Source organism: Athene cunicularia, unplaced genomic scaffold (assembly GCF_003259725.1).
Source record: "Athene cunicularia isolate RWA unplaced genomic scaffold, athCun1 SCF_3, whole genome shotgun sequence".
NCBI classification, from domain to species: Eukaryota; Metazoa; Chordata; class Aves; order Strigiformes; family Strigidae; genus Athene; species Athene cunicularia.
The window spans coordinates 255744-281641 of NW_020799377.1; the positions used below are offsets into that span (position 1 = coordinate 255744).

General features: G+C 43.9%; 2 protein-coding genes across 3 annotated transcripts in view; one reads left to right on the forward strand and one right to left on the reverse strand.

The window, feature by feature from the left end:
- Positions 1-28: 28 nt before the first annotated feature.
- On the forward strand, positions 29-18623 carry KIN (Kin17 DNA and RNA binding protein). 2 transcript variants are annotated; one of them, XM_026867355.1, is made up of 13 exons: positions 29-189; positions 3844-3938; positions 4818-4861; positions 4992-5114; positions 6075-6256; positions 7676-7724; positions 8084-8141; positions 11584-11707; positions 12195-12245; positions 12918-12986; positions 14049-14148; positions 15979-16079; positions 17534-18623. In XM_026867355.1, the coding sequence occupies exons 1-13, from the start codon at positions 76-78 to the stop codon at positions 17594-17596; spliced, it is 1173 nt and encodes a 390-aa protein (XP_026723156.1). In that variant the 5' UTR covers positions 29-75; the 3' UTR covers positions 17597-18623. The 2 variants fall into 2 exon arrangements, with proteins under 2 accessions (XP_026723156.1, XP_026723157.1); XM_026867356.1 differs by having other exon boundaries at positions 11587-11707.
- Positions 18624-19235: 612 nt separating this feature from the next.
- Positions 19236-25898, reverse strand: part of ITIH2 (inter-alpha-trypsin inhibitor heavy chain 2) — a 28685-nt gene continuing 22022 nt past the window's right edge. Inside the window, exons 17-21 of the mRNA XM_026867353.1 lie at positions 23652-23765; positions 22861-23059; positions 22003-22175; positions 21126-21237; positions 19236-20679 (exon numbers count right to left, since the gene is read on the reverse strand). Of these exons, the coding sequence (XP_026723154.1) occupies positions 20532-20679; positions 21126-21237; positions 22003-22175; positions 22861-23059; positions 23652-23765 (746 nt within the window). The 3' untranslated portion in view covers positions 19236-20531. The remainder of the gene's footprint in view (positions 20680-21125; positions 21238-22002; positions 22176-22860; positions 23060-23651; positions 23766-25898) is intronic.

Sequence of the window (25898 nt, forward strand, 5' to 3'; positions counted from 1 at the left end):
GAAGTGTCTCCGGGGCGCCGGACGTCACTTCCGGCGGGGCCGGGACGGGGGTGGCCGAGGGTCGGCGTCGCCGCCATGGGCAAGTCGGATTTCCTCAGCCCTAAGGCCATCGCCAACCGTATCAAATCCAAAGGGCTGCAGAAGCTGCGCTGGTACTGTCAGATGTGCCAGAAGCAGTGCCGCGATGAGGTAAACTCGCCCCGGCGGTGGCCGGGCCTGTGGCGGGGGAGCGCGGCGGGCCGCCGTCCCTTCAGGAAGGGCTGGTGATCCTCCGTGAGAGGGCACGGGGGGCTCCGACATCCCTGGTAGCGAACCCCGGTCTCCTTGAAGGGGGCGGTTCCCTTGCGGGCGTCAGATTCCCTCAGTTAGGGTCCTCACTCCCCTTGTGGGGGCTCTGATCTCCGTTTTGAGTGTCCCCAGTGCCACCGCGGGGGACACAGGGGGGCTCCAAACGCCCTTGTAGGGGTCTCTAATCCTCCTGTGGGGGCTGCGATTCTCTTAGGGCATATGAGGCCTTGTAACTTTTTTGCAGTCTTCTCCAGTTCCTTTGCGGGGGGTGTGTGTGTGTACAGGCCTGGCTCAGATTCCCCTAGTAGGTGTCCCCAGTCTCCTTGTGGGTGCTCTGATCCCATATGTGGGGTGCGATCCTTCTAGGGAGCATCCTGGCCTCACTTGCTGGGAGCACAGAGAGCCTTGACTCTCTTTAGGGAAGCACAGGAGGGGCCTTTATTCTCCATTGGGGGTCCCCAGTCCCTCTTGGGACCACAGTTGTAATCCCCCATGGGAGAAGTCCTCATCCACTCTGGAGAAAGCATGTTGGCCCGGATTCATCTCTGGGGAAGTTCAGTCCCCTGCAGAGTGACTGATTAACTCAGGGTGAGAGGGAGCCCAGGGTGGCCCCCAACCCCCTGGAGGGCTAATTCCCTCATACACACCTTGAAAGGGCAATGGGATTAAGAATTAGGTGGCTCCCTTCTGCCTTAGAGGGGAGTTGAGGGTAGCTATGCTATCCCTTGGGGGCAGGGTGGGTGCAGTGACATGCCCAAGGGGATGCATGTCTTGAGCACGGTGAGGTCTCTTTTCATAGAATCATAGAATAGTTTGGATTGGAAGGGACCTCTAAAGGTCATCTAGTTTAACTCCTGCAACGAGCAGGGACATTTTCAACTCGATCAGGTTGCTCAGAGCTCTGTCCATCCTGACCTTGAATGTTTCCAGGCATGGGGCATCTACCACCTCTCTGGGCAAACTGTGCCAGTGTTTCATCACCTTCATCATAATTTTTTTTTCCTTATATCTTCCTTCCTTTAGTTTAAAACCGTTACAGCTTGTCCTATTGCTACAGACCCTGCTAAAAATGTCCCCGTCTTTCTTATAAACCCCCTTTAAGTACTAGAAGACCCCCGGAGCCTTCTCCAGGCTGAACAACCCCAACATTCTCAGCCTGTCCTCATGGAGAGGCACTCCAGCCCTCTGATCTGTAGGGGAATTACTGGCCAGTCAGTCTCATCTCTGTGCATGGCAAGGTCATGGGGTGGATCCTCCAGGAAACTATGCTAGGGCATATGGAAAATAAAGAGGTAATTGGTGACAGCCAACATGGCTTCACTAGGGGCAAATCAAGCCTGATCAGTTTGGTGGCCTTCTATAATGGGGTTACAGCACTGGTGAACAAGGGAAGAGCAACTGACCTCATCCACTTGGACTTGTGCAAAGCATCTGACACTGTCCTGCATGACATCCTTGTCTCTAAATTGGAGAGACATAGATGTGATGATGGACCAGTCGGTGGATCAGGAATTGGTTGGATGGTCTCACTCAGAGTTGCGGTCTCCATGTCCACGTCCAAGTGGAGAGCAGTGACGAGTGGTGTCAGGAGTTGGTGTTGGGACCGGCGCTGTTTAACATCTTTGTCAGTAACATGGACAGTGGGATCGAGTGCACCCTCAGCCGGGTTGCTGACAGCACCAAGCTGTGTGGTGCGGTGACACGCTGGAGGGAAGGGACCTGCCATCCAGAGGGACCTGGACAGGCTGGAGAGGTGGGACGGGCAAACCTCATGGAGTTCAACAAGGCCAAGTGGAAGGTCCTGCACATGGGTCGAGGCAATCCCAAGAGCAAATACAGGTTGGGGAATGAGTGGATTGTGAACAGCCCTGTGGAGAAGGACTTGAGGGTACTGCAAGATGAAAAACTGACTGTGAGCCAGAAATGGGTGCTTGCAGCCCAGAAAGCCAACCATACTCTGGACTGCATCCAGAAAAGTGTGGCCAGCAGGTCAAGGGAGGGGATTGTCCCCCTCTATTCTGCTCTCATGAGACCCCTCCTGCAGTGCTGTGTCCAGCTCTGGGGCCCCCAATATCAGAAGGATGTGGACCTGTTTGAGCTGGGCCAGAGGGGGCCATGAAGGTGATCAGGGGCTGGAGCACCTTCCCTGTGAGGACAGGCTGAGAGAGTTTGGGGGGTTCAGCTGGAGCAGAGAAAGCTCCAGGGAGACCTTATAGCACCTTCCAGTACTTAAAGCGGCTACAGGAAAGATGGGGAGGGACTCTTCATCAGGGGTATAGGGATAGGATGAGGGGTGACAGTTTTAAACTGAAAGAGGAAAGACTTAGATTAGATATAAGGAAGAAATACTTTCCTGTGAGGGTGGTGAGACACTGGCACAGGTTGCCCAGAGAAGCTGTGGCTGCCCCCTCCCTGGAAGGGTTCAAGGCCAGGTTGGACGGGGCTTTGGGCAACCTGGTCTAGTGGAAGGTGGCCCTGCCCATGGCACAGGGGTTGGGACTAGATGGTCTTTAAGGTCCCTTCCAACTCAAACCATCCTGTGATTCTGTGATATTTCTGTGGTCCTCCTCTGGACCCTTTCCAACAGGTCCATGTCTTTCTTGTACTGATGATTCCTTTCTGATTCTGGCTCGGTTTCTTCCTTTTCTCTCCTGTTACGAAGAGATGCTTTTTTCTGAATCTTACCCCTCTTCCTTTCACTTGTGTCTTCACTTGGACCCAGATGCCTGTGAGATGTGAGTGTCCTCTTCCTGATTTCCACCACATCTGTGCTCTGAAAGTACCTTGGTTTGGGCTAACTGTGCTTTTATTTTTCCGTTCTCCATGAATAGCCTCTTTAACATGCCTTAAAGAAGTAAAGCATCCTGTGGATGTTTAATTGTATTGTTCTTCAGCTGTTTCTGCTCCCAGCTCCCTTTTGCTCAAGAAGCTCAAATCCTATTCTCTTCCCAGTGATTACAAGCAATAAACCTTCACCACTTTGCAGCAAGATTTTTTTATAAGGGGGCGGGGCTCCTGTGGACTGAAATTTGCTGTAGATTTAATCATAGTGTAATGAAAAGGAATTATTTTAGACGAAAAAAGGATACAGCCAAATGTTCTATGTCTCGGGGAGCTCTCATGACTTCAGCCCTGTGCCAGAGGAGGCCAAACGACCGCAGTCCATAGCTTGGGTCCTCCCAGAGCACCATCCCCTCCTAACACGTTTGGTGTTGGTCAGGCAGGGAGCCAGCAGATATTTCCAGCGCTCTTGCACAAGCACGTGAATAGGTTCTGGGTGGACCTGGGTGGTGCTGTGTCTATCCAGTTCCACAAGAGACAGAGGACTGCTGCAATCTCTTGTTTCCTAACACCTTTCACAGTTTGTCTGGAGGCTCTTGGCCTCGGGACGAGTTTTGTTTCTGGCTTGCCTGGTAGGCTATGGCTGAGCTAAGGTGTTTTCTGTGGAGCCTCCAAGAGATTTCACTTGTAAAACATTATTTTTAATACTCTTCAGCTGTGTGACTGTTGCAAATTGAGACAAGGACAGATAAAGTTTTTATTTTTATTTTATAGAATGGCTTCAAATGTCATTGTATGTCTGAGTCCCACCAGAGGCAATTGCTCCTGGCTTCTGAAAATCCTCAGCAATTCATGGATTACTTTTCTGAGTAAGTCTGCTATATATATTCTTACTCAGATCTTCACTCCTGTACGACCACAGCCATATAATTATTATTATTATCTGTAAGGCCCAGTCATGTCCCACTGAAGACACTTTATTCTGATACATTTTAGCGTCAACTCTTTTTTTAATGGCAGTTTGAAAATTTAGGCGATGTCACTTTTAAAGGCATTGTAAGAGATTTCAGAGACCATTGATATTTAATCAAATTTGACAGTTTTATCCCGTGTCCAAGTTTTAGGTTGCTCTGTGCTACAAAGTACATCATCGCTCTGCCCCAGCTGAGCGACTGCCACACATGCAGAATTACAAACAAAAAGAACCATTACAGAGAGATAACAAGGCAGGGGTGTGACTGAGGTCCTACAGTTTCCCCCAGTCCTTTGTCCAGCTGACCTGCGTGACAGCTGAGTTGACTAGAGCTCTCTTCAGCACGAGTCTGAAGCGAGGCTTTATTCTCAAGCCCTTGAATTAGCAGCGAGATGAGTGATCAATCTACCCCATCTACCACTGCTGCCCTTTGTCCTGCCCTGTGTTTTGTGTCGGTCAGCCTGGGAAGATGCCTGGTAATGAAATACCAGCAATTAGTGGAAAGTGTTTAGATTTCATTCTTTCCATTTTATCCCTTTGAAAGGGTATTATCCTTTTGAAGATTTAACTTGTGTGTGCATGCACCATATTGTGTTTCTGTGTGCACGCATACTGCGTTTAATGCTGCTTTACTGAAAAAGGGAAATGAGTGTCTATTTTGTCATGCTCAGCTCAAAACAATACTCATGTTTGTACTGCAGATATTTAATTGTTAATGACAACAGAAAATTACTTTTTACCATTTTACTAAAATACTTTTCTTTTATCCCCTAAGGGAGTTCCGAAATGATTTCTTAGAACTACTCAGGAGGCGATTTGGTAAATATTTTACTGTTTGTTTGATTGCTTGTTTGTTTTTGATGTCTTTTATTAGTTCTGTGCAAGAAGTTTTTGTTGCTTTCTGCTAGGTCCCATACTTCTATTTAATAGTAATAATTCTGTATTTCAGGAACAAAGAGAGTCCACAATAATATTGTGTACAATGAATATATTAGTCATCGAGAGCACATCCACATGAATGCCACGCAGTGGGAGACACTGACTGATTTTACTAAATGGCTGGGGAGAGAAGGTAAGTGTAGTTGCTCAGGATTGGGAAGTTTTAAAATTATTGGGTAATTGCATTGCTGATAAGTGATTAGTAAATATTTATGTTAGTTCTCCCGTTTTCTTTCTCTTTCTTCTCTTCCTTTCCTGTATATATATTAACAGATGTCCAGACGTATTTCTGTGCTAACCATTAGGAATTTGCTTATGAAAAATGTCAGAAGGCTGGGATAAAGGTGTCAGTCATGAACCTTTCCTTGTTTTCATCAGTTGGTCTATGTTTACTGGAGATACCGCTAAATTCTAAATCAACTTCCAACAGTTGCCATTTAAAAATTAAAACTATGATCGAACATTGCGTATGGCTACAGAGTCCTTTCCTATTTAAGGTGCCAAGAAGCAAGCAGTCATTTTAATTCCTGGCCTAGTGAAAGGGTTAAAGCTTGAGATCTCTAGTTTTGTTTTCAGTGAGTGGGAGGAAGAGAGATTAAAAGGCCCTGTAGTATGACAGAAAGTTTACTTTGGCTCTGATTGCCTGTGTCCTGCAGGATACATTCATGAGGCATATAGCGCTTGAAAAGTCACTCTACTGAGAGTTAGTAACAATAGTGTAGCACAGTAAAGTTTCCTTTAGTATGATGCTATTAGTGTGTATTGTTTATATGTGTTAGATTTCTGTTTTCTTCCTAGTTAAAACAGCGGGAAGGAAACATTTTCTTCAGTAAGGAAAGTATTATAAAACACTCCACTTTATTATGTACTCTGGCCTATTTCCAAATAGAACTGGCTAGCTGAAGGGCAGAAACAGATACTAAAGATAATTCAAAGTCAATTTTATCAGGCCAGTAAGGGGTATATTGTTTGTGGTGAAGTATCTGCATTGTTATAGTGAACGTTGGACTGTGAAAATGATCTCGATATTTTCTTTGTCCCTTGCTTGCCTTTGTGAGTATTATTCTTACTTTATCTTGCATTAACTTTTTAGGTCTTTGCAAGGTTGATGAGACCCCAAAAGGCTGGTATATTCAGTATATTGATAGGGACCCAGAGACGATACGCAGGCAACAAGAACAAGAGAGGAAGAAGAAACAAGATCTTGATGATGAAGAAAAAACTGCTAAATTCATCGAACAACAAGTTAGAAGAGGTTTGGAGGGGAAAGAACTGGTGAGGAAAACTACACTGTATGTCAACCTTCAGCTCAAAACTCCTTTTGGTTAAATCAGTGGTGAATTCGATGCTGCTGGGATCCTTGCACTGGTATTTCCTTTGCAGTCAGTTAGAAGGTGATGAGTAAGCTTCATGCTTCAGGTTACAAATTCATCAGTTCTAACCAAGAAACAGTGGGCATATTTGGCTGCACTGCTGTTCTTTTCTAAGCCACAAGGAATATAGGTTTCTCCCAGATACTTCTGATAGCAGCCTTAACTGGTTTCTGTTGAAACTGCAGCTTGTTATGTTTCCTTGACTAATCGACTTGCTGATGGTCTTTACAGCTGATGAACATCAAGATCCTCTATGGAATCACAGTTTCAAAAATAATAAATAAACCAGCAGAGGTTTCAGCTCTTTTTAGATTTGATGTGATTTTGAAATCTGGTAGAATTGTGCCCTGTGGCCCTAATGTCTGATCCTGACCATTTCAGACTTTGATTTAGACTGTCTTCTTCCATACTTGAATCACCACATCAGTTCACTTACGGTCTGAATTTTCTGCTATACTATTCTGCTAATCATCTTAGATTATAACCTGCTCTGGAGGAAAACTTGGAGTTACTTTGTACCTGGTTTGCTTTAGTACTAAAGGAGTAATAATTACTGCTCCTCGAGTGATTAGTGATTTAAAAATCGCTCTTGAATTTAGGGAGAATAAACAGTACGGTAAACAGCATGATTTGTCTTCATATGTGGTATTTCACAACTTTAAGGGCTGCACATAACAAGTACCTTGAACAGTGGGGAGGCTGAGATAATCAAGGGGAGCTGACATTATCTAATCCGCATAGTGAAAAGTTTTATTTTGATAGTGCTGGTGTGGTATTTGGGATCTGTTTATTTGGAGTCATTCCATGACTTTCATACATGTTGTTGCCTGGGACTGGAACCTCCCATTTGATCCTGGATATTGATAGGTACATTTAAATGCTGTAGTAAACAATTATCTTTTTCTTAATTTAAAACTAATTGAAATTTAAATGGTCTGAGCCTTCGGTGCTAAAAATCTGGAAAGATTCCAGAATTTCCTTCTTTGGATTATCAGTCTGTCCAAAAACCAGTCTAATCATGCTGGTTTAAATAGGAAAAACTTACAGTAAGGCCACTTTCCTTTCATGCTGGAATCAAGCAAGTTTAGACAGCATCTCTGTAGAGAGTGTTAATTAGAGAGTTTTGCACAGGAGCCTGTAATGAGATAATGTTTTCAATTTATAATCTTACTGTGAATCAAGCCAGATTGAATATTACAGTTACTTGTAATAATCTCTCAGTAGTCTGTAAAACTGAGCTAATCAATGATCACCAAAAAAATGATATCTTGGCTCAGTTTTCTGTTTAACTCTTGAAATGTGTTTTGTGTTCTTTTGGCAGGAAAAGCCAGTCTATACTGAACTGAACAGAGAAAATGAAGAAGAAAAAGGTAACCAGATTTTGATACATGTAATTTTCTAGAACGTACTGAAGCTGATTTTGTGATTAAAATGAGATGAGTGCTGAGGCCTGCTCGGTGCCTCATAAAGTGCTATGAGATCGGTTATAAAGTGCTTTGAGATCACACTGTGAATCAGTTACAACTGGAATACAGAAATACAGAATATTCTTTCTTATAGTGTTTAAACTAATTTATTTTAAAAGCTGAACCAAAGCATAGATTATTACATAGAGTAAATGTTTTCAAATGTATGATCTTTTCCATTTACAGATTTTTTTAAATTGTAACATCCTTCAATGCAGTTATATTTAAAGATAGAAATAGAGTAATGTCTTTTTATTTTTTAGTTACATTTAATTTAAACAAAGGAGCAAGTACTTCAATAGCAGCATCTTCTAAAACAAGGTGAGAAAATTTAAGGGCAATCCTTACTGTTGCATAGCACTTACATGACAATGATATCTGTATGGGCAGGAAGATGTAACTTGTCCTGAAATATTTGGAGTCTAATATCTCATCCTGTCATGTTATTCAGGAGGGGATACCAGGTGACTTCATGATTTCTTTTGTATTGAAAATGAATGGTGTATCTTAAATGTGTGCTGTGAGAAGCCTTCTTGAATTCACTTTGGTTCGTGGCAGATGCCCATAAAGTAATAGGCAGTTACAGGTTCCTCTGGGAAGATACTATTATGTGAAAGGGATCCAGTCAAAGCATTTGAAGTGAGTGCCATCTAGTCTCAGCTGCCTTTATGAATGACTTGTTAATTTAGTTCCTAAAAGGTTTGATTGTCTTGTCTAATTGAAGGTAATACTTGCTCTGATCATCATTTAAGAAGTTAAATCTACCCGATGTAAATCTTTCTAAAGCTCATGCATTTAATTGTCATCATATAACCACGAGCAACGCAGGACAAAAGGGATCAATAGTGCAAACAATACTGACTTATAGCAGTCTGTGAAACTGTTTGATGAGCAGTACATCTTTTCATGTGAGGCAATACTGTAATTAAATGTATTGCAGGTAAAACGAAGGCTTTCCTCTCATCACAAGCTCAGCTCCTAGATAAGGTATCTGATGGGAGATATGCCAGGCAGAAAATGAGACAATAAAGTACTTCTTCGCAATAATAGATACAGATTTCAGGCTTTGAGGAAAACTTGTAAATTATCCCTAAGTGTTGAGTTGTGCTTCAGATGAGTCTGAAACTTAATTCAGACGCTCACTTGAATAGTTTCAGTGAGGAATACTTAAGGTACTTGCTAAAATTTGGCTGAATGTGAAATCATGTATCAAGTAGTACATTTTTTTGGTAGCATATGAGATACTTGTCTGTAAACTCTGTAATGGTAGTGTAGCAGCAAAATTAGGATACCCATTTCATGGTAAAGTGACTGGACTGTGGTTTATACAGGAATCACTTCAGAGTCGTATATGGAAACTGCTTCCCTGTGTGAGCGCAGAGGTGTGTCCTGCAGCTGTTGGCTGTTACTGAGGATCAGTTTTGTTCAGCCTGATGTTCAGTACCCCAGTGCAGCGTGCGGTGGGGCTTCCTGCCTTCCCACTTTCTGGGCTCAGAGCACAAGCTACAGAAACCTGGCACTTGTATTACAGGAGCAGGGTGCAGAAATAGGACCAGGAGATCGTAGGTAGTGGATGGTAGAGTGTTGAGGGTGTGGGGATACTGGTGGTTGGGTACAGAGGTGGTGTTGGAGCCTTGCTGAGAAGGGCAGTGGGAGGGAAGGTGTGCCTTCCCTTGGACATCCGTGTGGCTGCTGTGAAACTGGGAGTCACCACCACTGCTGCGGGCACGGCTTCTGATGCTGACTGCCCTTCAGCAAACTGGGAGCCCTGGCCTTCTCTTCCTCAAGGTCTTACATCCTCAAATCCCTGCTTAACGCAGTCAGTGGGCAAGTAAGATTAGAATTACTTCTAATGAAGGAATGAGCAGAATCTGCTATCAAGGTCACCGACTCCCTGTCTGTAGTACTGCAACTCTGCACACTGATCAGCCTCCACTGTACACAGTTAGGGTCTCCCCAGCCCTATAATCCCAAGGGAAGATCCTTCAGGACCTGTTTGTTCTCATGGTTAGGACCTTGTCTGTAATTTCCCAAGTAAATGTGGTCCTTGGCCAGTTTATACCCGTTGCTCTCTCGCTGGTATGGGTGTTTAACATAAATAGTTCTTTTTCTCTCTGGTGATTGCTTTCGCAGACAGTGTATTTGTAGAGAACAGTTTTAGCCTCTCAGCCTTCACTGTGCTTTACAAGCAGGGCTGCATGGTGCTCACCCCCTCTCCCAGTTTCCCCGATCTGCTGAATATCCCTTCCTTGTCCTTGTTCCAGTTTCAGGTAATCTTGAACAGGGGAGCTGATCGAATTTGTGCATGCTGCAAATGAAACGTCACCGTGGCTTATACAAGGCACTAATGTTTGTCTGTCTTGATGCTTCCTAGGATTGCATTTGACTCTTTCATGACTGGTCCACACTGGTAGCTGTCATCTGTGATTATAGCCAGACCCCTTTCTGCTTTTGTTGTTCTTAAACAGCTCCCAGTAGATAGAAGGTAATCAGAGTAAAATTTTCCAAAGTATGTGAGCTTGCATAATGTGCTGTTGAATTTTGTGTTTTATAAAACATGGTTTTCAAGGTAAACCAGTCCCTTCTGTTGTCCAGTTCTTTTTTTGTGTCTTTCATATTGATGACACACCTGAAGAGTGTTGGTGGTCCCACTCCTTGTCCCAGGGTCCATAATGAATGAGATTTGTTTTGACACCCACCAATCCTTTAGTAACCTTTACTAACCTTACAGCTAGATATGTTATGCTTCTTAAATGTAGACAGTGCAGTTGTTATGTTTTAATTGTATGTTACCCTTTATGAGATGTTTTAAGTACTTGCTGTTTGATTTTTCACTTAATGTGCTATTTCTTCTAGAACTCTGCTATGGAGATTATCCAGACTTCCTCTGAAATACAACTTTTCTCTCAGTTTTGCTTCTACTGCCATTTCTGTATTCATTCCTATTACCTGTCTTTCCTTTGCTAGTGTATCCAACATCCTCACCACAGGCAGAACATGCAATTTGTTGTAAGGCTGTATTAGTATTACCTTACTGTCTGCCTCACAGCAGCCACCTTCATCTTTCAGGATGAGAGAACACCTATATTTTATTTTTCTGCATTCAGATGTCTTTTATAAAAACAGCTTGATTCAAGCTGCCTTTAGGCAGTTCTCACTTTACCTAGATGTTCCCTGATCCCTTAGATGTAAGTTTTTGTGCTGATTGCTCTTTTATTTCAATAACTCATGGGCTCTTTGCCTATTTTGAATGTGATTGTGAAGATGGTGTTTCTTTTCTGGGTGTGGAGCCCTTTTCTGCAGATTCCCATGTGTTTTCTCCCTCTGACAAATAGGTTAATTATCTCTGTCTGGAAGCAGTTCTAGGTGTCTACCATGATTGAGAGTTACTCTGTCCAGGTGGCTTCTGTAAAGCTACAAGCTTGTCCTTTTGAATTTGAAAACCTTATTTGCAGACCCGCCTTTGTCTTCTCCATTGAACTCAAGTCCCTGATCAACTCTTTGCTTTTGTGCTGGTGAACTGGTCGTTAGGTTGTTTTTATTCTGCAACCATCAGTGGGACGTGGAGTTTACACCTCAAGGAGATCAGTTCTAGCTGCCACATGCAGTCCTAGAGAAGGAGGTGTGCAGGGTCTGGAAGGTGACTTGCACAACTGAAATTAAATAGGTCAGCAGGTGTTTTTGCACATCCAGTTCTTCAGATGCATCTTGGTAGAGAAAACAGTGTAAGGTCTGCTGTGAAAACACCATCTTACTCTTCCAGCAGTGTCCTTGGACCGAATGCACTGAAGATGGTGGAAGGGTCAGTTAAAAGAAAAGAATCAGCTCATAGCTCTGGTCAGTCCAAAGAGAAAAAGAAGAAGTCTGCACTGGATGAGATTATGGAGGTAATAATCATGCAGGATCTGTGTCTTTGTAACCCCATGCCTCTGGCGATGTCCACTTCACCAGGGTGTTTCTTTGAAGTGACCTCAGACCTTCAGTTCATGCAGAATTCAGACTTTCATATCTTATCAGGCAAAATTATTTCAATTCCCCTTCAAAACTGGTTTCTGCTGCTCATCTGTGCCTATTCCCCAGACAACTGAGATGTTGGAAGTAAAGGAATACAGATTTTGAAAGAGGAGAAAATATCTAGAAACAGTTGACAAAAACCAGATATAAATCTCCATCATTTTATCATGGATTGCTGGATCTCATGAGATTGATTTTTATGCAGCAAGCACAGACTGACTTACCCTTAGTTGTGGGGTTTTTTTGGGTTTTATTCCCAACTTGATGTGGGCCTGGAGAATTGCTTCAGCTTTTCAAAGACTTGGGAAAGCTGCAGTAAAAAGTGGAAGTTAATGGTCATTATTTGTTGTTGTTCTGTAGCTTGAAGAGGAGAAGAAAAGAACATCTCGAAGAGACTACTGGTTGCAGCCTGTAAGTATCTTAAAAATTATTATTATACCAAACACAACCAATTCTGCATCTCTAAAGCTGCTATTGATTTGTGTAAAGATCCAAAAGCAGATTCCAAAGTAAATTCACTCTTATTTTCCAAACTGCCAAATGTGAAATATTGCAGTATCTGTGAGGAATCACTCTTCTGGTTGAGCCTGGTCTGCAGTCTGAAGCATGGTATGCCTGATCTGAGATGGGGTGGCATTCTTTAACTGAAGAGTTGGTACTGAGTCTCTACAGATCATGTTTAAATCACGATATTGCTTACAGTCCTCTTCTTTCTGCATAGTAACTGACTCGCACAGAGGTGTAGAAGTCATCGTCAGCCTTTGAGCTGAGAGACCTCATCCCTGCTTCTACTTTTTGACTGGACTTCTAGATGAAGGAGTCCTGCCCTTGACCCATTGTGGGCTGGCACATTATATCCTGTATTCCAGTTTAACTGTATTTATAAAACAGTCTTGAGAAATGCTACTTCGAGGCAATAATTTGAGGATGAAGACAAATTCCTAAAAGCTGAGTCTTTACTATCGTTGCTTCCTGTGCTGTGCTGTACAGTCTGTGGTTGGAGTCGGAGTGACCTGAATGTGCAATTAGTTTAGGTTGTGTAGTTGTTTATATATTTTAGCTTTTTTTTTTTTTTTCTCCCAGGAAATCATTGTGAAAATTGTAACAAAAAAGCTTGGAGAGAAATACCACAAGAAGAAGGCAGTTGTTAAGGTAAAGTGTGAAAATGGAAGCACATGGCATTGGTTAGACTTTTCTGGTATCAGATGACTTCTGAAATTTTGTTTCATTATGCAAGTTGTTCAGTCTTAAGGCAACACTGACAGGGGCTGAAATGTCCCCTTGGCTGTACTGGGACTTGATCTGGACAAGAGGTGAATCTCTGGATTGGTTTAATGTCATTTATTCAGTGATCCTTCTTTAAGCACTCTTTCATTCTGCATATTTTGTCCCTATTAACACATCCATTTTAGAGAATAGTCACTTTGTCACTGTGGTATGACCAGGAGCAGTGCAATTGCATTTTAATCTCAGACTAGTCAGTTTTGCACTGATGCTTAAGCAGCAGCCTGCCTTTGAACGAGATCCCATTTGCATACAAAAATCTTCAGGCTGTAAGCCTTGCTCTGTTGTTTGGAAGTGCTTTCTTTTAGCCACTGCCAGTGAAATGATGTTGTACTATGTAGTCCAAGGCTCAACAGTCTCTGGCAAAAGTGCCAAAGAATACACCCAGGTGCATTTTGAGTGATCAACAAGAGCGTATAGAGGTGAAAGTGACAGCTTTTTTTGATGGAGAGTTCATGAGTCGGAGCGCTGTCTTCTGCTGAGCTGTGAATATGAGAGGTTGACACGGTTTGTGCTAGGCACAGAGATGATCGGTGACATTTCTCCTCATTGAGGGGTAGTATCCCAATTGTTACTGTGTGGCTTCCAGCCAGCTTAGCCTCATGTCGGGGAAAGAAGCCTTTAATTTACTCTCTGTCTTTGAGAGAATAGCTAAGATAGCTGACCCAAAGGTTGACAAAACCTTCAGATGAGGCTGACAAAAATAGTGGTCAATGAGACCAGTTACTGATGTTCAAGGGGAGCCCTTTTAGTCTAGCCTTAACTTCAGAGTGGGGCCAGTCAGCACCCTGTGAAAGCTGGATGCCTTTAGGACAGTTTTGAAAATGTAGAAGTGCAGACTCATGGTCCCGAGTTTGTTGATTTTGAAATATAAATTTAGAGAATTTTTTTTTTTTTACTTTTCTGATTGGCCTCTGCCTTTCACAACAGGAAGTGATTGACAAATACACAGCAGTTGTGAAGATGATTGATTCTGGAGACAAACTGAAGCTTGATCAGACACATCTGGAAACTGTAATACCCGCACCAGGTATAGCTGTTCTGTTCATTTTTCAGCTTAGCTGTCACTGCAAAACTTAACATGTCAGTTCTTTTAAACAATCATTCATCCCCTTGAAAGTACCAGAACAAGAGCCATCTTGCTCTTGGGACAACATTTCATAAGCTACTCTGATCATTTACCAAATATCCTCTGGTTACTTTCTAGGGAATTACTACATTGCTTCTGCTTTGAGTCCTCACAGTCTCTTCTCATAAGAATTAGATTGTTTTCTGAGAAGACAGAAGTGCTTTAGGAATCAGTTGACTTGATGAGATGAAAGTACTTTCAGCTGCCAGGAAACATCTCTGGGAGCCCTACGGAGCTCTTGGTCATGTTTATCCTGTATCTTCCCTCTAAAGTAATGCCTCAAATAACCGTGGGCCCTTGGCAAAGCTTATCTCATCTTCTGTTTGGTTCGCTGGCATTTATTTGGCTGGTACGTGCTAACGTCTGTGTGTAACATCTGATCAGTATTGCAGGGAATGGTCAGGGTAGCAGTGAGCAGAACAATGTCAGCGTAGGGGGAAACAGGGTGTAGGATTTCAGGATTCACATTCAGCTGCATTTCTGCAGCTGGTGAAGAGCTCATTGATGGTGTCTGTGAGAGCTCCTTAACATAATGGCACTTGTAGGTGAGCTCTGCCCACCCTTGCACTGGGATGGATGTCCGAAGGGACTGCCTGTGTGAGACAAGGCAAAAAGGAGTTGCACTGAGCCATTAGTACAGAGAATGGGACGTGGGAGAAACAGCTTTGGCATCTTCCTCTCAAACCTTGTCAGGCTGGAGAGGTGGGCCTGTGCAAACCTCATGAAGTTCAACAATACCAAGTGCAAGCTCCTGCATATGGGTTGGGACCATCCCAAACACAAATCCAGGCTGGGCGATGAGTGGATTGAGAGTAGCCCTGCGGAGAAGGACTTGGACATATTAGTGGTTGGAAAACTGACTGTGAGCCAGCCATGTGTGCTTGCAGCCCAGAAAGCCAACCGTGTCCTGGCCTGCATCAAGAGAAGTGTGGCCAGCAGGTTGAGGTGGGTGATTCTCCCCCTCTGTTCTACTCTTGTGAGACCCTACTTGGATTATTGCACCCAGCTCTGGGGCCCCCAACATCAGAAGGACACGGACCTGCTGGAGTGGGTCTGGAGGAGGCCACAAAGATGCTCAGGGGGAGCTGGAGCACCTCCCTGTGAGGACAGGCTGAGAGAGTTGCGGGTGTTCAGCCTGGAGGAGAGAAGGCTCTTGGGAGGACCTTAGAGCAGCCTTCCAGACTTAAAGGGGCTACAGGAAAGACGGGGAGGGACTTTTTACACAGGCTTGTAGTAATAGGATGAGGGGTAATGATTTTAAACTGAAAAAGAGTAGATTTAGATTAGATATAAAGAGGAAATTCTTCCCAGTGAGGGGGGTGAGACACTGGCACGGGTTGCCCAGAGCAGCTGTGGCTGCCCCCTCCCTGGAAGGGTTCAAGGCCAGGTTGGACGGGGCTTTGGGCAACCTGGGCTGGTGGAAGGTGGCCCTGCCCATGGCAGGGGGGTTGGAACTGGATGGTCTTTGATGTCCCTTCTGACCCAAGACATCCTGTGATTCTGTGATTCTTTCCCTGATGTAGTTTCAGTAGTTTGTGCCCATAGTATCAGTGTAGCCTGGAGCAGTAGTTCAGGTGTGCTCTGGAAATGGGCTGTAAGGCAGAGCTGGGCCCTGCTTGCTGGAGCCACTGGGAGAGACCTGTCCTTTAGCTGTCAGTAGAGTAGAATACATCTCCATCAAAAGAAGTTGGAAGTCCTATTGTATAACCGTTTTCCTATTTCTCATTTCAGGCAAGAAAGTGATGGTGTTAAATGGTGGTTACAGGGGGAATGAAGGCATCTTGGAATCTATCAATGAAAAGAGGTTTTCAGCGACAATAATCATCGACTCTGTAAGTATCAAACACTGCAGGATCTCGTTTGTGTAGCACACTTTTCATCTGTGTTGGAGAGCTTTCACAAAGACAGATGGTATCATTAATCCTGTCTTACAGGTGGGATTTACGGTGTGCAAAATGCTGTGGTCACCCCCTGCCTGTTTCCAACCAGTAGGGAAACAGCCACATATTCCCCATTGCAGACTAACGCTCTGCTGTTTCCCTTTAAAAAGATGCCAAGATGCTGAATTTAGCAGGTTTTGAACTTGAAAGAGGCTTGCAAAATATTTTGTGTGTTTATTTTGAATGTGGCTGTTGTACTATTTTGTGGGAAGGTAAAAAATGTGAAATACGCAAGGAGGTGAATTTTCTCCTGCCTTTTCCAGACTTGAACGTGAGGCTTTATGTGCTTATCTGTTGTTTTGTTCATGGTTAACAATTATGGTTCTTTGTTCTTTTTGTTTTTAACATACCACCTTTCTCTGGGCTAAAATTAGGCCATGTTGTCATGTCTGGTTGTGTGGCTACTTCTTTATCCTCCTCTGCAAAACCAATGTTTAAACTCATCGGTACAGCAGAGAGAATATTGGCTCAAAGTCAGATTTCTTAAACACAGCTTGCAGGAGAGAGACCCCATTAGGATCCCATTCAAAGAAGGGCTGCAGAGGCTCAGTCCTTATTGGATTCTGGAGAATTTGCTTGAGGAGACTGTGCAGATGTCCTAACCACAGAAGGAGCTTTGGTTGGAGCTAAGGACTGTGATAATGCTGGCCTTGGAAAGCAAGGGTAGTTTTTCTCTAGTTCTGATGCTTGTAGTGTTAGGATTTCCCCTTCCTGCATGAACTATGAGTCTATAAATTAAAAATGGATGAAACTACTCCTAGAAACCATTGAAGACTGTGAGAATTTTCATTCTGATTGTAGGGTGACCAGGATTTTTATATCTAAGAAGTTTGTATTAAAAATTAAATCTTTTACTACTTCTGAGTTCACAGTGAATTAATTCAAAACAGCTGCTTATGTTTGCCCCAAAATTCCAAGGACTTTAACTAACACAAAAGCGTCCTGAAAGTGAAAAAGATTTCTGGGACAGTGTTAGCCCTGTCACATTCTTTGATCAAGTTGAAAATAACAAAACAGAAAACATTGTGTCGTAAGCAAATCCCAAACCCGCAGTTCTTTGGATGCGTTGTGCCATGCATCCCCTGTACAGCCTCCTGTGTGCACTGATATGTGGCTTTTGGACACAGCACTTAAACACGTTAAACACAAAAGTAGTTGTCTGTGCAACACTGAGTAAAAATGCCACTGCCTGTGATTTCTAGTGCTATTTCGCTTTGGTTGTGCTTTTTGAAAAATGTCTAAATGTGGTGAGGTTTTATACAGCCCCTTTACTATCTTACATTAAGCTCCCTATTGGGAATTCGACACACATAGTTTATATTTTGATCTTATTTCTTCTACTCCAGGGACCTTTAAAAGGACGACGGGTTGAAGATATCCAGTACGAAGACATTTCCAAACTCGCCTGAGGCGCTAATTGTGGATCAGAGAAGAGTTTGGTTCCCAAAAACATCTTTCTGGCATCTTGCAGGCAGACACAAGACTCTACCATGTCAGGGTTTTAATTGTGTGTGTGTATGTATTTATAATGTATATAGAAATTAACCACAAGCAAACTGGATTTATTTAAAGATCACTATACAGAACGTGTTTGTGGAAATCTTATCATTGGAAATATTTCATCTGATTCTATATCAAAGTTACAATATTTGGTTCAATTTTCTTTTGTAAAATATAGCAGATATCTGCAAGATGGAGTATTTTATTTGCTGAAGTATGTTAGCAGTTCTGTAAGAGAGGGAATTACCTACCAATAGCCGCTTGAGGCAGGCAGCGTGTGTGTCAGTGCCAGTGGAGCCTGAACAACACTTCTCCATCTGCAGCTAAAACTGAGTGCTGGCTGCAGGAACAAGGGGATGGGATTAAGAGAATAGCAGGAAGGTAACCGTGCTGCAAGGGATTATTTTCCTGGATGTTGTTAGAATGGGCTGGTTTATTACATGCTGTCACCAACTCATTGTTGGTTAGCACATCGGAGATTCTGGAATCCAGGTCGTCACTCCTCCATCATCTTGTTCGTCAGAATTCCTAATAATGCTAATATGCAATTTATCTTCAGATGGGTGATACTCGTGGGGTTTCTGAGGTGCCAGCCAGTGTGTCTGCAGATACAAATTGGTGATCACAGTTTTGGTTTTCCAGAGCCTTTTCCTTTGTTCATGCTTCCATTGTTGCTCTGCTACACGAGCAACCTTCCTCGTGCTGAATTATGTAACATTATTTTTTTATTTTTTAAAAAATGTCACATTTTGTACAACGCTTAATTTCTGAGGCAGTTCAGGAATAAACATAAACCTTTCTTAGGTCAGTGTATTTCTTATCAGCCCTTTTAAACGCGTGAGGTGTCTGTTGGTTACATCTACTGCAGAGCACAGTGAGGTGCCCAGCTGGTGCACTGCCTTAGTTGTGTTAAAAAAAAAAAAAAAAAAGCTAAATTGTCCCAGGCAAAGCACAAACCATCACTTGATGGTCCAGTCTGCACCTGGCTAGGCTGTGTGTCTGTGGGAGAAAACCAGTCTGCCCCACATCCTTCAGAGGAGATCTCAGCATGGGCGTTTAAACAGTTCAAGTCACAGTTCCTTGTCCCTTTCCTTGGCGCAGAGGTTCACTGTCTCGTTGATTTGTGGTTTCTAGGGGACCCCTGCAGGAAAACTGAAAGACTGCAGAGCCATAGTGAAACAGCTGCTGCCTGGAGTAGCCTGAAGTAACCTCACACAGGACATCAAATGGCTTTCCAGGGATCCCGGAATCTAAAGAGTGGAGAAGTGGGAGGAAGGGAACTGGAGGCAGAGGACACACTGGTCTGTAAATTCAGGCTCTTTGTGCAGCGTGGATTGTGTAAGCAGCTCTGCCCTTTCTCAAAGAATGGGTACAGATGAGAAGAGCTATGTAGGAGAGTAGTGAGGATAAGTGAACAGACAGCTTCTGTCACTGAAAAAATTACACCTAATGTTCTGGAATGAAAAGAATATATATAATATTGAATTATTAATTATTAATAGCATATATTAATATTATATATCATAAAAATATCTAGAGAGTAAATATAATAGACAAGTCACAAATGGTGTGGAGAAGAGATTATTCACTGCTTGTAGTCACATACAAGCAAGGAAACAGACAGTGGAATTACTGATTTGGGGATTTAAAACCACACTCAACAGGTTTTTCCTCCCCCCAAACAGAGCCTGGTTAAACTAGGGAACTCACTGCTGCAGGATGCTGTAGGGGCTAAAGCTAATTAATGAGTTCAAAGCAGCAATAAATGGTTTGTAGGGAAGTTGCTTATGCTTTGAGAGTTACTTTGAAGGGACACTTAAAACGTATTGATCCTCACTCCTGACACCACGGCTGCAAGAAAGATCATCTACCAGCCTTTAGTTCGTAAGTGAAGGAAACTGAACTTCAGAAGGGCAAGTAGGTTATTTGAATCACCTTTCTAGGTTAGGGTGGCTGAGAAGAATCTGGCCAACAGTTTTTTTCCTAAGGTTGCTGGAAAGCAGAGTTTTAAATCTGGCTCTAAGTACATGGATGTGTAAATTAGTCTCACTCCTGATCTCACTCATTGCTGAGTACTCTGGAAGAGCAAGGCATCTTTTGGGAGCTAATCCCACTGCAAGGGAAGCTTTTAGTATTGATGGTGATTCCTGTATAGCCTGTTTCCTGCTTTCCCAGATTTGTATCTGTGTGTGAACTCCACTGTGATGCTGAAATTTTCACAAAAAATAGGCTGGAGGTTGTATTAAGACTCATGTAATTAATTTTCCTGCTGTATGACAGCATCACATATTTCAAGAACACTCCTTGTCACTGGTTAACCCATCCTTAAAGACTGGAGACTCCTCATGATACCCACTGCAGAGCCCGTGTTAATTTTTCTGTTAAATTTCTCTCGTATCTAATGCATATCCTCCTTTTTGCCCAGTCCAGCAGTGCACAATTTACATTTTCCTAGAAGTCTGAAAAAGCGAAGGTGTAAGTATTAAATCTGGTCATGTGCGTCAGCGATACTGCAGGAGCCACCATGCTGCTACAAGTCTGTGAAATGTATATTACAAAAACAGCTGACATTTTAAATGGGGTTTAATATCTACTAAATCAGACGTGGCAAGAGCAAGATACCTACTACAACCCAGCAGGTCACTTTATTACAGATTTCATTTTTTTAACAGAAAAGGGAGTTAGTCACATGGCTTTGAAACACTGATCATTTATAAAGCAAATGGTGGTGAAGTAGCCTTCAGTTGATCGGGCTAGGCTCACAGCTGCTGTTCAGAAGAGTTGTTTGGGCGTGAAGGAGCAGATAAGAATTTTTTGTAACAAACTGGTTTTGTGTTGGAGCATTCAGGGTTTCTTCAGAAAGCTGTACAGGTGGGGGACGAGGTAATCCTTGTAGTGGCCGTCTATGAAACCCTTCCCGCTGTTGTGCACAAACCAGCACTGCACGTCAGTCCCGAGCACGCGCTCCGTCCTGTAGTCCTTCTGCAATCCCCTGTGAGGGAGAGGCCACCCGAAATGAAACTCACCCCAGGACACGTAGCCAAGAAGACACTGATCATCCTGCTCGTTCATGGCGCTGCTCTGCTGCGGTGGTGAGACAGGTGTCTTCCACCAGCAGAAAGTGGATAAAACCACAAAAACCAATTAATTTTACAGTTCTATGACCTCAGGGGCCCTTTGGTGGGGGTCCCAGGCAGTTTGACATGGCCTGTCCAAGGTCAGATGCTGGGCAGCTGTACAGCCAGAACTGTTCATGCCCAAATCTGAAAGAACCCAACTTGTCCCAAGTGTTTTGCCAACTGCTAAAACCACGTTATTAGCAGAGAGAAAACAGCGTTTTGGTTTTTTTTCCCCCAAGATCCAATCAGCCTGCAGTCATTGATGTGATTAAAAAGAAGTCAGATTTAGAAAGAGAGCAGTAAAGCACTTTATTCCTACCTGGTAACAGTGAGCTTGTTGCCTTTCACTTCCATGGTGGCTTGTGGTTTCCCTGGAGCTTGCCCAGGTCTTTGGTGGTGGATATACACTTCTGGTTCAGACGCAAACTGACCTGATCAAAGAGAGGTTTAAAACTCTTTGCATGTCCTAACCTTTGAGGCTCTCGTGTAAGCTGCTGCTTCTGGGCACTGTTGGAAAATCAAACTAGCTGCAGCTGGCAAACCACTCCTACGTGGATCACAGGGCACCATGTCTCCAGCGCTATCAGATCACCCACGCTGGGAGAGTGAAAAGCTCTGCTTTTGAGCCAGCAAACTTATTCTAAGAATGAAGACTGGAGCTGCAAAGAGTTATTTGGGAAAACAATCTCTGCTGCTCAGGATTCCCACATCTTAAAAAGAGCCTTGGGTGGGTCCAGAGCTTGGAGGGCTGATTTTCCGTATGAACTGAGCCCTTGGTTTTGTTTTATACCATTGCCAGAAAAAGGGCTGTCGTTCAGGGGAGGGCTGAATTACAAACGTTTGCACAGAAGTCTTCTCAGAAAGAAGGTTTGAGGGGGTTGTTTCAATTTTTTTTACTTTCAACTCACAGCAGATTAGTCAGGCCGGGAAAGCCCCAGTCACAGTGTCACCAGGACTAGTCAGGTATGTTTTGAAAACGCCCTCCACAGCTGGGATGAGGAACAATCTCCTTGACCCTGATGTTCTACAATCTCCTTGGGGCTCGCAGGACATTAGAGGAATCTCCCACGTTTTCTGTTAGAGCAATTTTCACCCCTTCCCCATCAGGACACTGACACCAACTAATTCACTCCGAGACCTAGCAAAACCCCTTTGTGGTTCCTCACCATCCCCACCAACCGACCCTCAGCCCTTACCTATCAGCCCATGGGCTTCAGGAGAGAACTGGTTTTCAGGGGGAATGTAGATTCCCAGGAAGTCAACGTTAACTGGGTGATTCTTCCACACACGGTGCAGCAAAACCATGAAGGACATCTCCTCACCCACGGTGATAGTAACATTGCTTTCTTTCTTTACAGATATGAGAAGCCTAGCAGAGATGAACCAAGGGAAGGGCTCAGTTCAGCTGCTCACACATAAGCTTTCTGACCCCTTGAGATGCTTTTGGGCATCCAGAACACCCACGGGGGCCTGGCAGATATGACAGAGGATCCAACAGAAACCTACAGCCTTGGGAGTGGTACACAAAGCTCTGGCAGGACAGTGCCTGACAGGACAGACACTTCATGCTCGTGTTCAAGTACCAAATCTTGCCTTACAAATTTAAGCTCTTGCTACAATGAATGGAGATGTTGGAAGGGATCCTACTGCTTAAATCACATTGTCTAGTGCTGTAGGGTGTCCAACACAGCTGCTAGATGTTAATCTGCAGGTGATGGTCTCCTGGATGTTGTGAGTCGTGTCTCTCATCCTGTCAGGAACCCTGAAGGCCCCTCATATACATTAGGTGCTTGTGTTTAGGCAACTGAATCCTGGTATTGGCTAACGCTGTCAGCAGTAAGGAGAGGAATTCAGCTCTTTCTACTTGTGTCTGGTAAACTGAATTGCTCTCTTGTCCCTGCTGCCTAATTCCATTAACTACAACGTGAGTAGCTAAGATTCATGTGCCCACATGTAGGCACCCCGTGACAGGGATCCCACCCATAGCTGGGTCAGCCCAATGCTGTGTCACAGACGGTTTCCACAGGGCAGACAACAAATGCTCAGCAACTTACTGTTTCCGAATGATGTGCCCCGTGTCAGACCAGGTCAGTGTGATGCCATAAGATCCATCTTTCAGCGTTATTGTTTCTGTGGTGATCTCCACTTTCAAGCCTTTGTTTTTGAAATAAAACCCAATTTTGCCGAAGTATGTGTTGAGTTTCTTATTCTCTGTTTTCTTGGCCCCGACAAGCTGCCCGTTGACCACAACTCCTGTTAAAAGCAGAGAAACAGATGTTACCTAAATCTTGGAGCACCACCTAGAGACTTGGAGTTCTGACTGCAGCAGAAGTACCATGGGATCAGCAGAAACGTGTGGCCATCTTCACAGTGAAAAAGTTTTTCCTGATAGCTCACCTACTCTGAATTTCACCTGTTGCAACTCGTTTCTGTTGCCTCTTGTCCTTTACCTGTGCATTTTGGAGACGTGTCAGGCTCCATCTTTACCTTCTGATTAAGTGGTTGTAGACAGCAACAAGATTCACTGGGGTCTTTTTTCTTAAGATTGACCAAGCCCAGCTGTCTCAGCCTCACCTACTATGTTCTGTGCTCCAGCACCACAATCATCTTGGTGGCCACCAGTGAATTTGATCCCGTTTGTCACCATCTTGCTTGTACTGGCAAGCCTCAAACTGGGCAAGTACTCCAGATGTCGAGGGAAATAACCACTTCCCTCAACTTGCTGGCCACACTCCTGTTTAGCACACAGTCCTCCCTCTGGGCATTTCCCCTGATCCTCTGAACGTCTTTCAGACCTGAGAGAAGAAAAGCGTTCTGTAAAATAAACCATGTTTTATTCCCTTACCAGTACCAGGATCAGAAACCAAGTTTAGGATCTTTCCAGGATCTGAGTTGATATTGAAGCAGATGTTCATTTGGCTCTTGGGCAGGTATATGATGAAATGTGGGTCATTGTCAACTGAAATATAGAAAAGAAACAGATGTGAGAAGCAGGCCAGTTCCTGCCCTAGAGGTTAGGGACACAAAGACTGAGACACATTCCTTGGAAGATTTTGAAGCACTTTTTTGGGACTTCTCAAAGTAGTATGACAGCCCTTACCACCCTTGCAGTAGCTAAGGAAGTTCTCAGATGCTCCTCACAACAGCCCCTCAGATACTTTCTCCTCATTATACTTCCCCTGTTTAAGGAAAGGACATGACATTATTGGCTTGAGGAGCACTGCCAAGTGCAGTGAACTACTGCTCTAACTGGTCAGCTGCACACGAGGCTGCCATAGGCTCAACCTGGAGTTCCAGAAGCCAAGCTTCATTTCTTCATGATGGAAGCCAGCCTTCCAGTGAGACCAAGGATACCAGACACACAGAGACACATCTTTTGAGGCCTAGATCCAAGAAAGAGCCTAAAGCATGGAAAGCAGGACTTGTATGACACCTCTGTTCAAAACTGCTATCCGCCCCCCATGCTCAGTTGTTACCTATTTCTAGAAGTGACATGCTCCCAGGACATCACTCTCTCAAACTAAGATCTCAGACACATTACAAGTCCATACCACTGTACTGATGTTGGGTAAAGATACATCCTGCCTACCAACTCCTCTGAGGAATACGGTCCAGGACTTGTTCTCACAGTATGTTTAACACCCGGGTGGTACTGGGCCCCTCTAAAAGTTTTTTTAAATTGGCCTTAAAGGAGACAAACACCTGCACTAGTCACTGAATGCAGCTGCCTCTCCTCTCATCTTGGAGTTCAAAGCAATGCCCAGCTCTGATGTTTTGGCGGTGGTTGGCATCTCCCTGTCACCATTCAGAGACAAGCCTGTACTTAGTATTACCGATGGGGTTAGCCAGGCCAGCTTCCACTCCTTCACTGGTGTTCTTCGGCTTTTCACAGAATCACAGGGTGGTTTGGGTTGGAAAGGACCTTAATGACCATCCAGTTCCAACCCCCCTGCCATGGGCAGGGCCACCTTCCACTAGCCCAGGTTGCCCAAAGCCCCGTCCAACCTGGCCTTGAACCCTTCCAGGGAGGGGGCAGCCACAGCTGCTCTGGGCAACCTGTGCCAGGGCCTCACCTCCCTCACAGGAAAGAATTTCTTCCTTATATCTAATCTAAATCTGGCCTCTTTCAGTTTAAATCATTACCACTTGTTCTATCCTTACACTCCCCGAACAAGAGTCCATCCCCGTCTTTCCTGTAGCAACTTTAAGTCCTGGGAGGCCACTCTAAGGTCTCCCTAGAGCCTTCTCTTTTCCAAGCTCAACACCCTCAACTCTCTCAGCTTTAACTCTTCTTGTGTACTAGACAAATCCTAGAGCCTTGACCAGGAATGCCTTCAGAGGAAACCATGGGGTAAGTACCCTTTAAGGGGTGAAGGAGCTTTTGAATGTCTTGAATCTTTGAATATATTAAGAGTCTTGAATATCAATTGTTTTTTCCTTTTTCTCACCAACTGCTTGATCCTTCTCAACTTGATGTCAAAGCCTGTTCTGATCAACATCTTGAGGAACAAAAAGAATTTCCAGTGCAAAATACAGGTCTAAGTTGGACAGGTAACTTTGCTTTGCTCACCTTCTTTTCAAAGCAGTTTCTTCACTATCCAGAGTCTTAGATTAAGCCTTGAGCTACGCTGAGAAGGAGTTTCATAGCTCTTTGTTTGATAGGTACATAAATACACACATCTGCACACAGGCACACTCGCAGAGTTATTGTAGTTAAACTGCTTTTATAGGTGATGGTTCTCAGAGCTGGTTTGTTTAAGTAGGCACTAAACCGTGGCAAAGGCCCAAGCATTAACAGGATCCATCAGTCATCAGTGCATTCAGAGATTTTTATCTACCACAGAACATTCATCTGTCATTTACAATGGCAGTAACTTTACATCAGCTTTGTTACCGCAGAGGAGCTGAATATAAGCCCAGTGAGCAACTTCAGCCTCAGGGAAGCACACAGCAGAAGATGGGTTGCTGGGATCCTGTTAGGATCTAAACTAGTCTAATGCTTGTAATTTAGAGGTTATTTTTACAGGGTCATCTATTCAAAGTCAAAAGGACTTGGTATTTCACAAAGAAAACCTTAATCCTTGGGCACTAG

Bases quoted from the DNA above. Each gene is read 5' to 3' on its own strand.
- KIN (XM_026867355.1), top strand. From the start codon at position 76: ATGGGCAAGTCGGATTTCCTCAGCCCTAAGGCCATCGCCAACCGTATC. The intron at 190-3,843 runs GTAAACTCGCCC...TTTATTTTATAG, and splicing joins AGAAGCAGTGCCGCGATGAG to AATGGCTTCAAATGTCATTG. The intron at 16,080-17,533 runs GTAAGTATCAAA...CTTCTACTCCAG, and splicing joins CGACAATAATCATCGACTCT to GGACCTTTAAAAGGACGACG.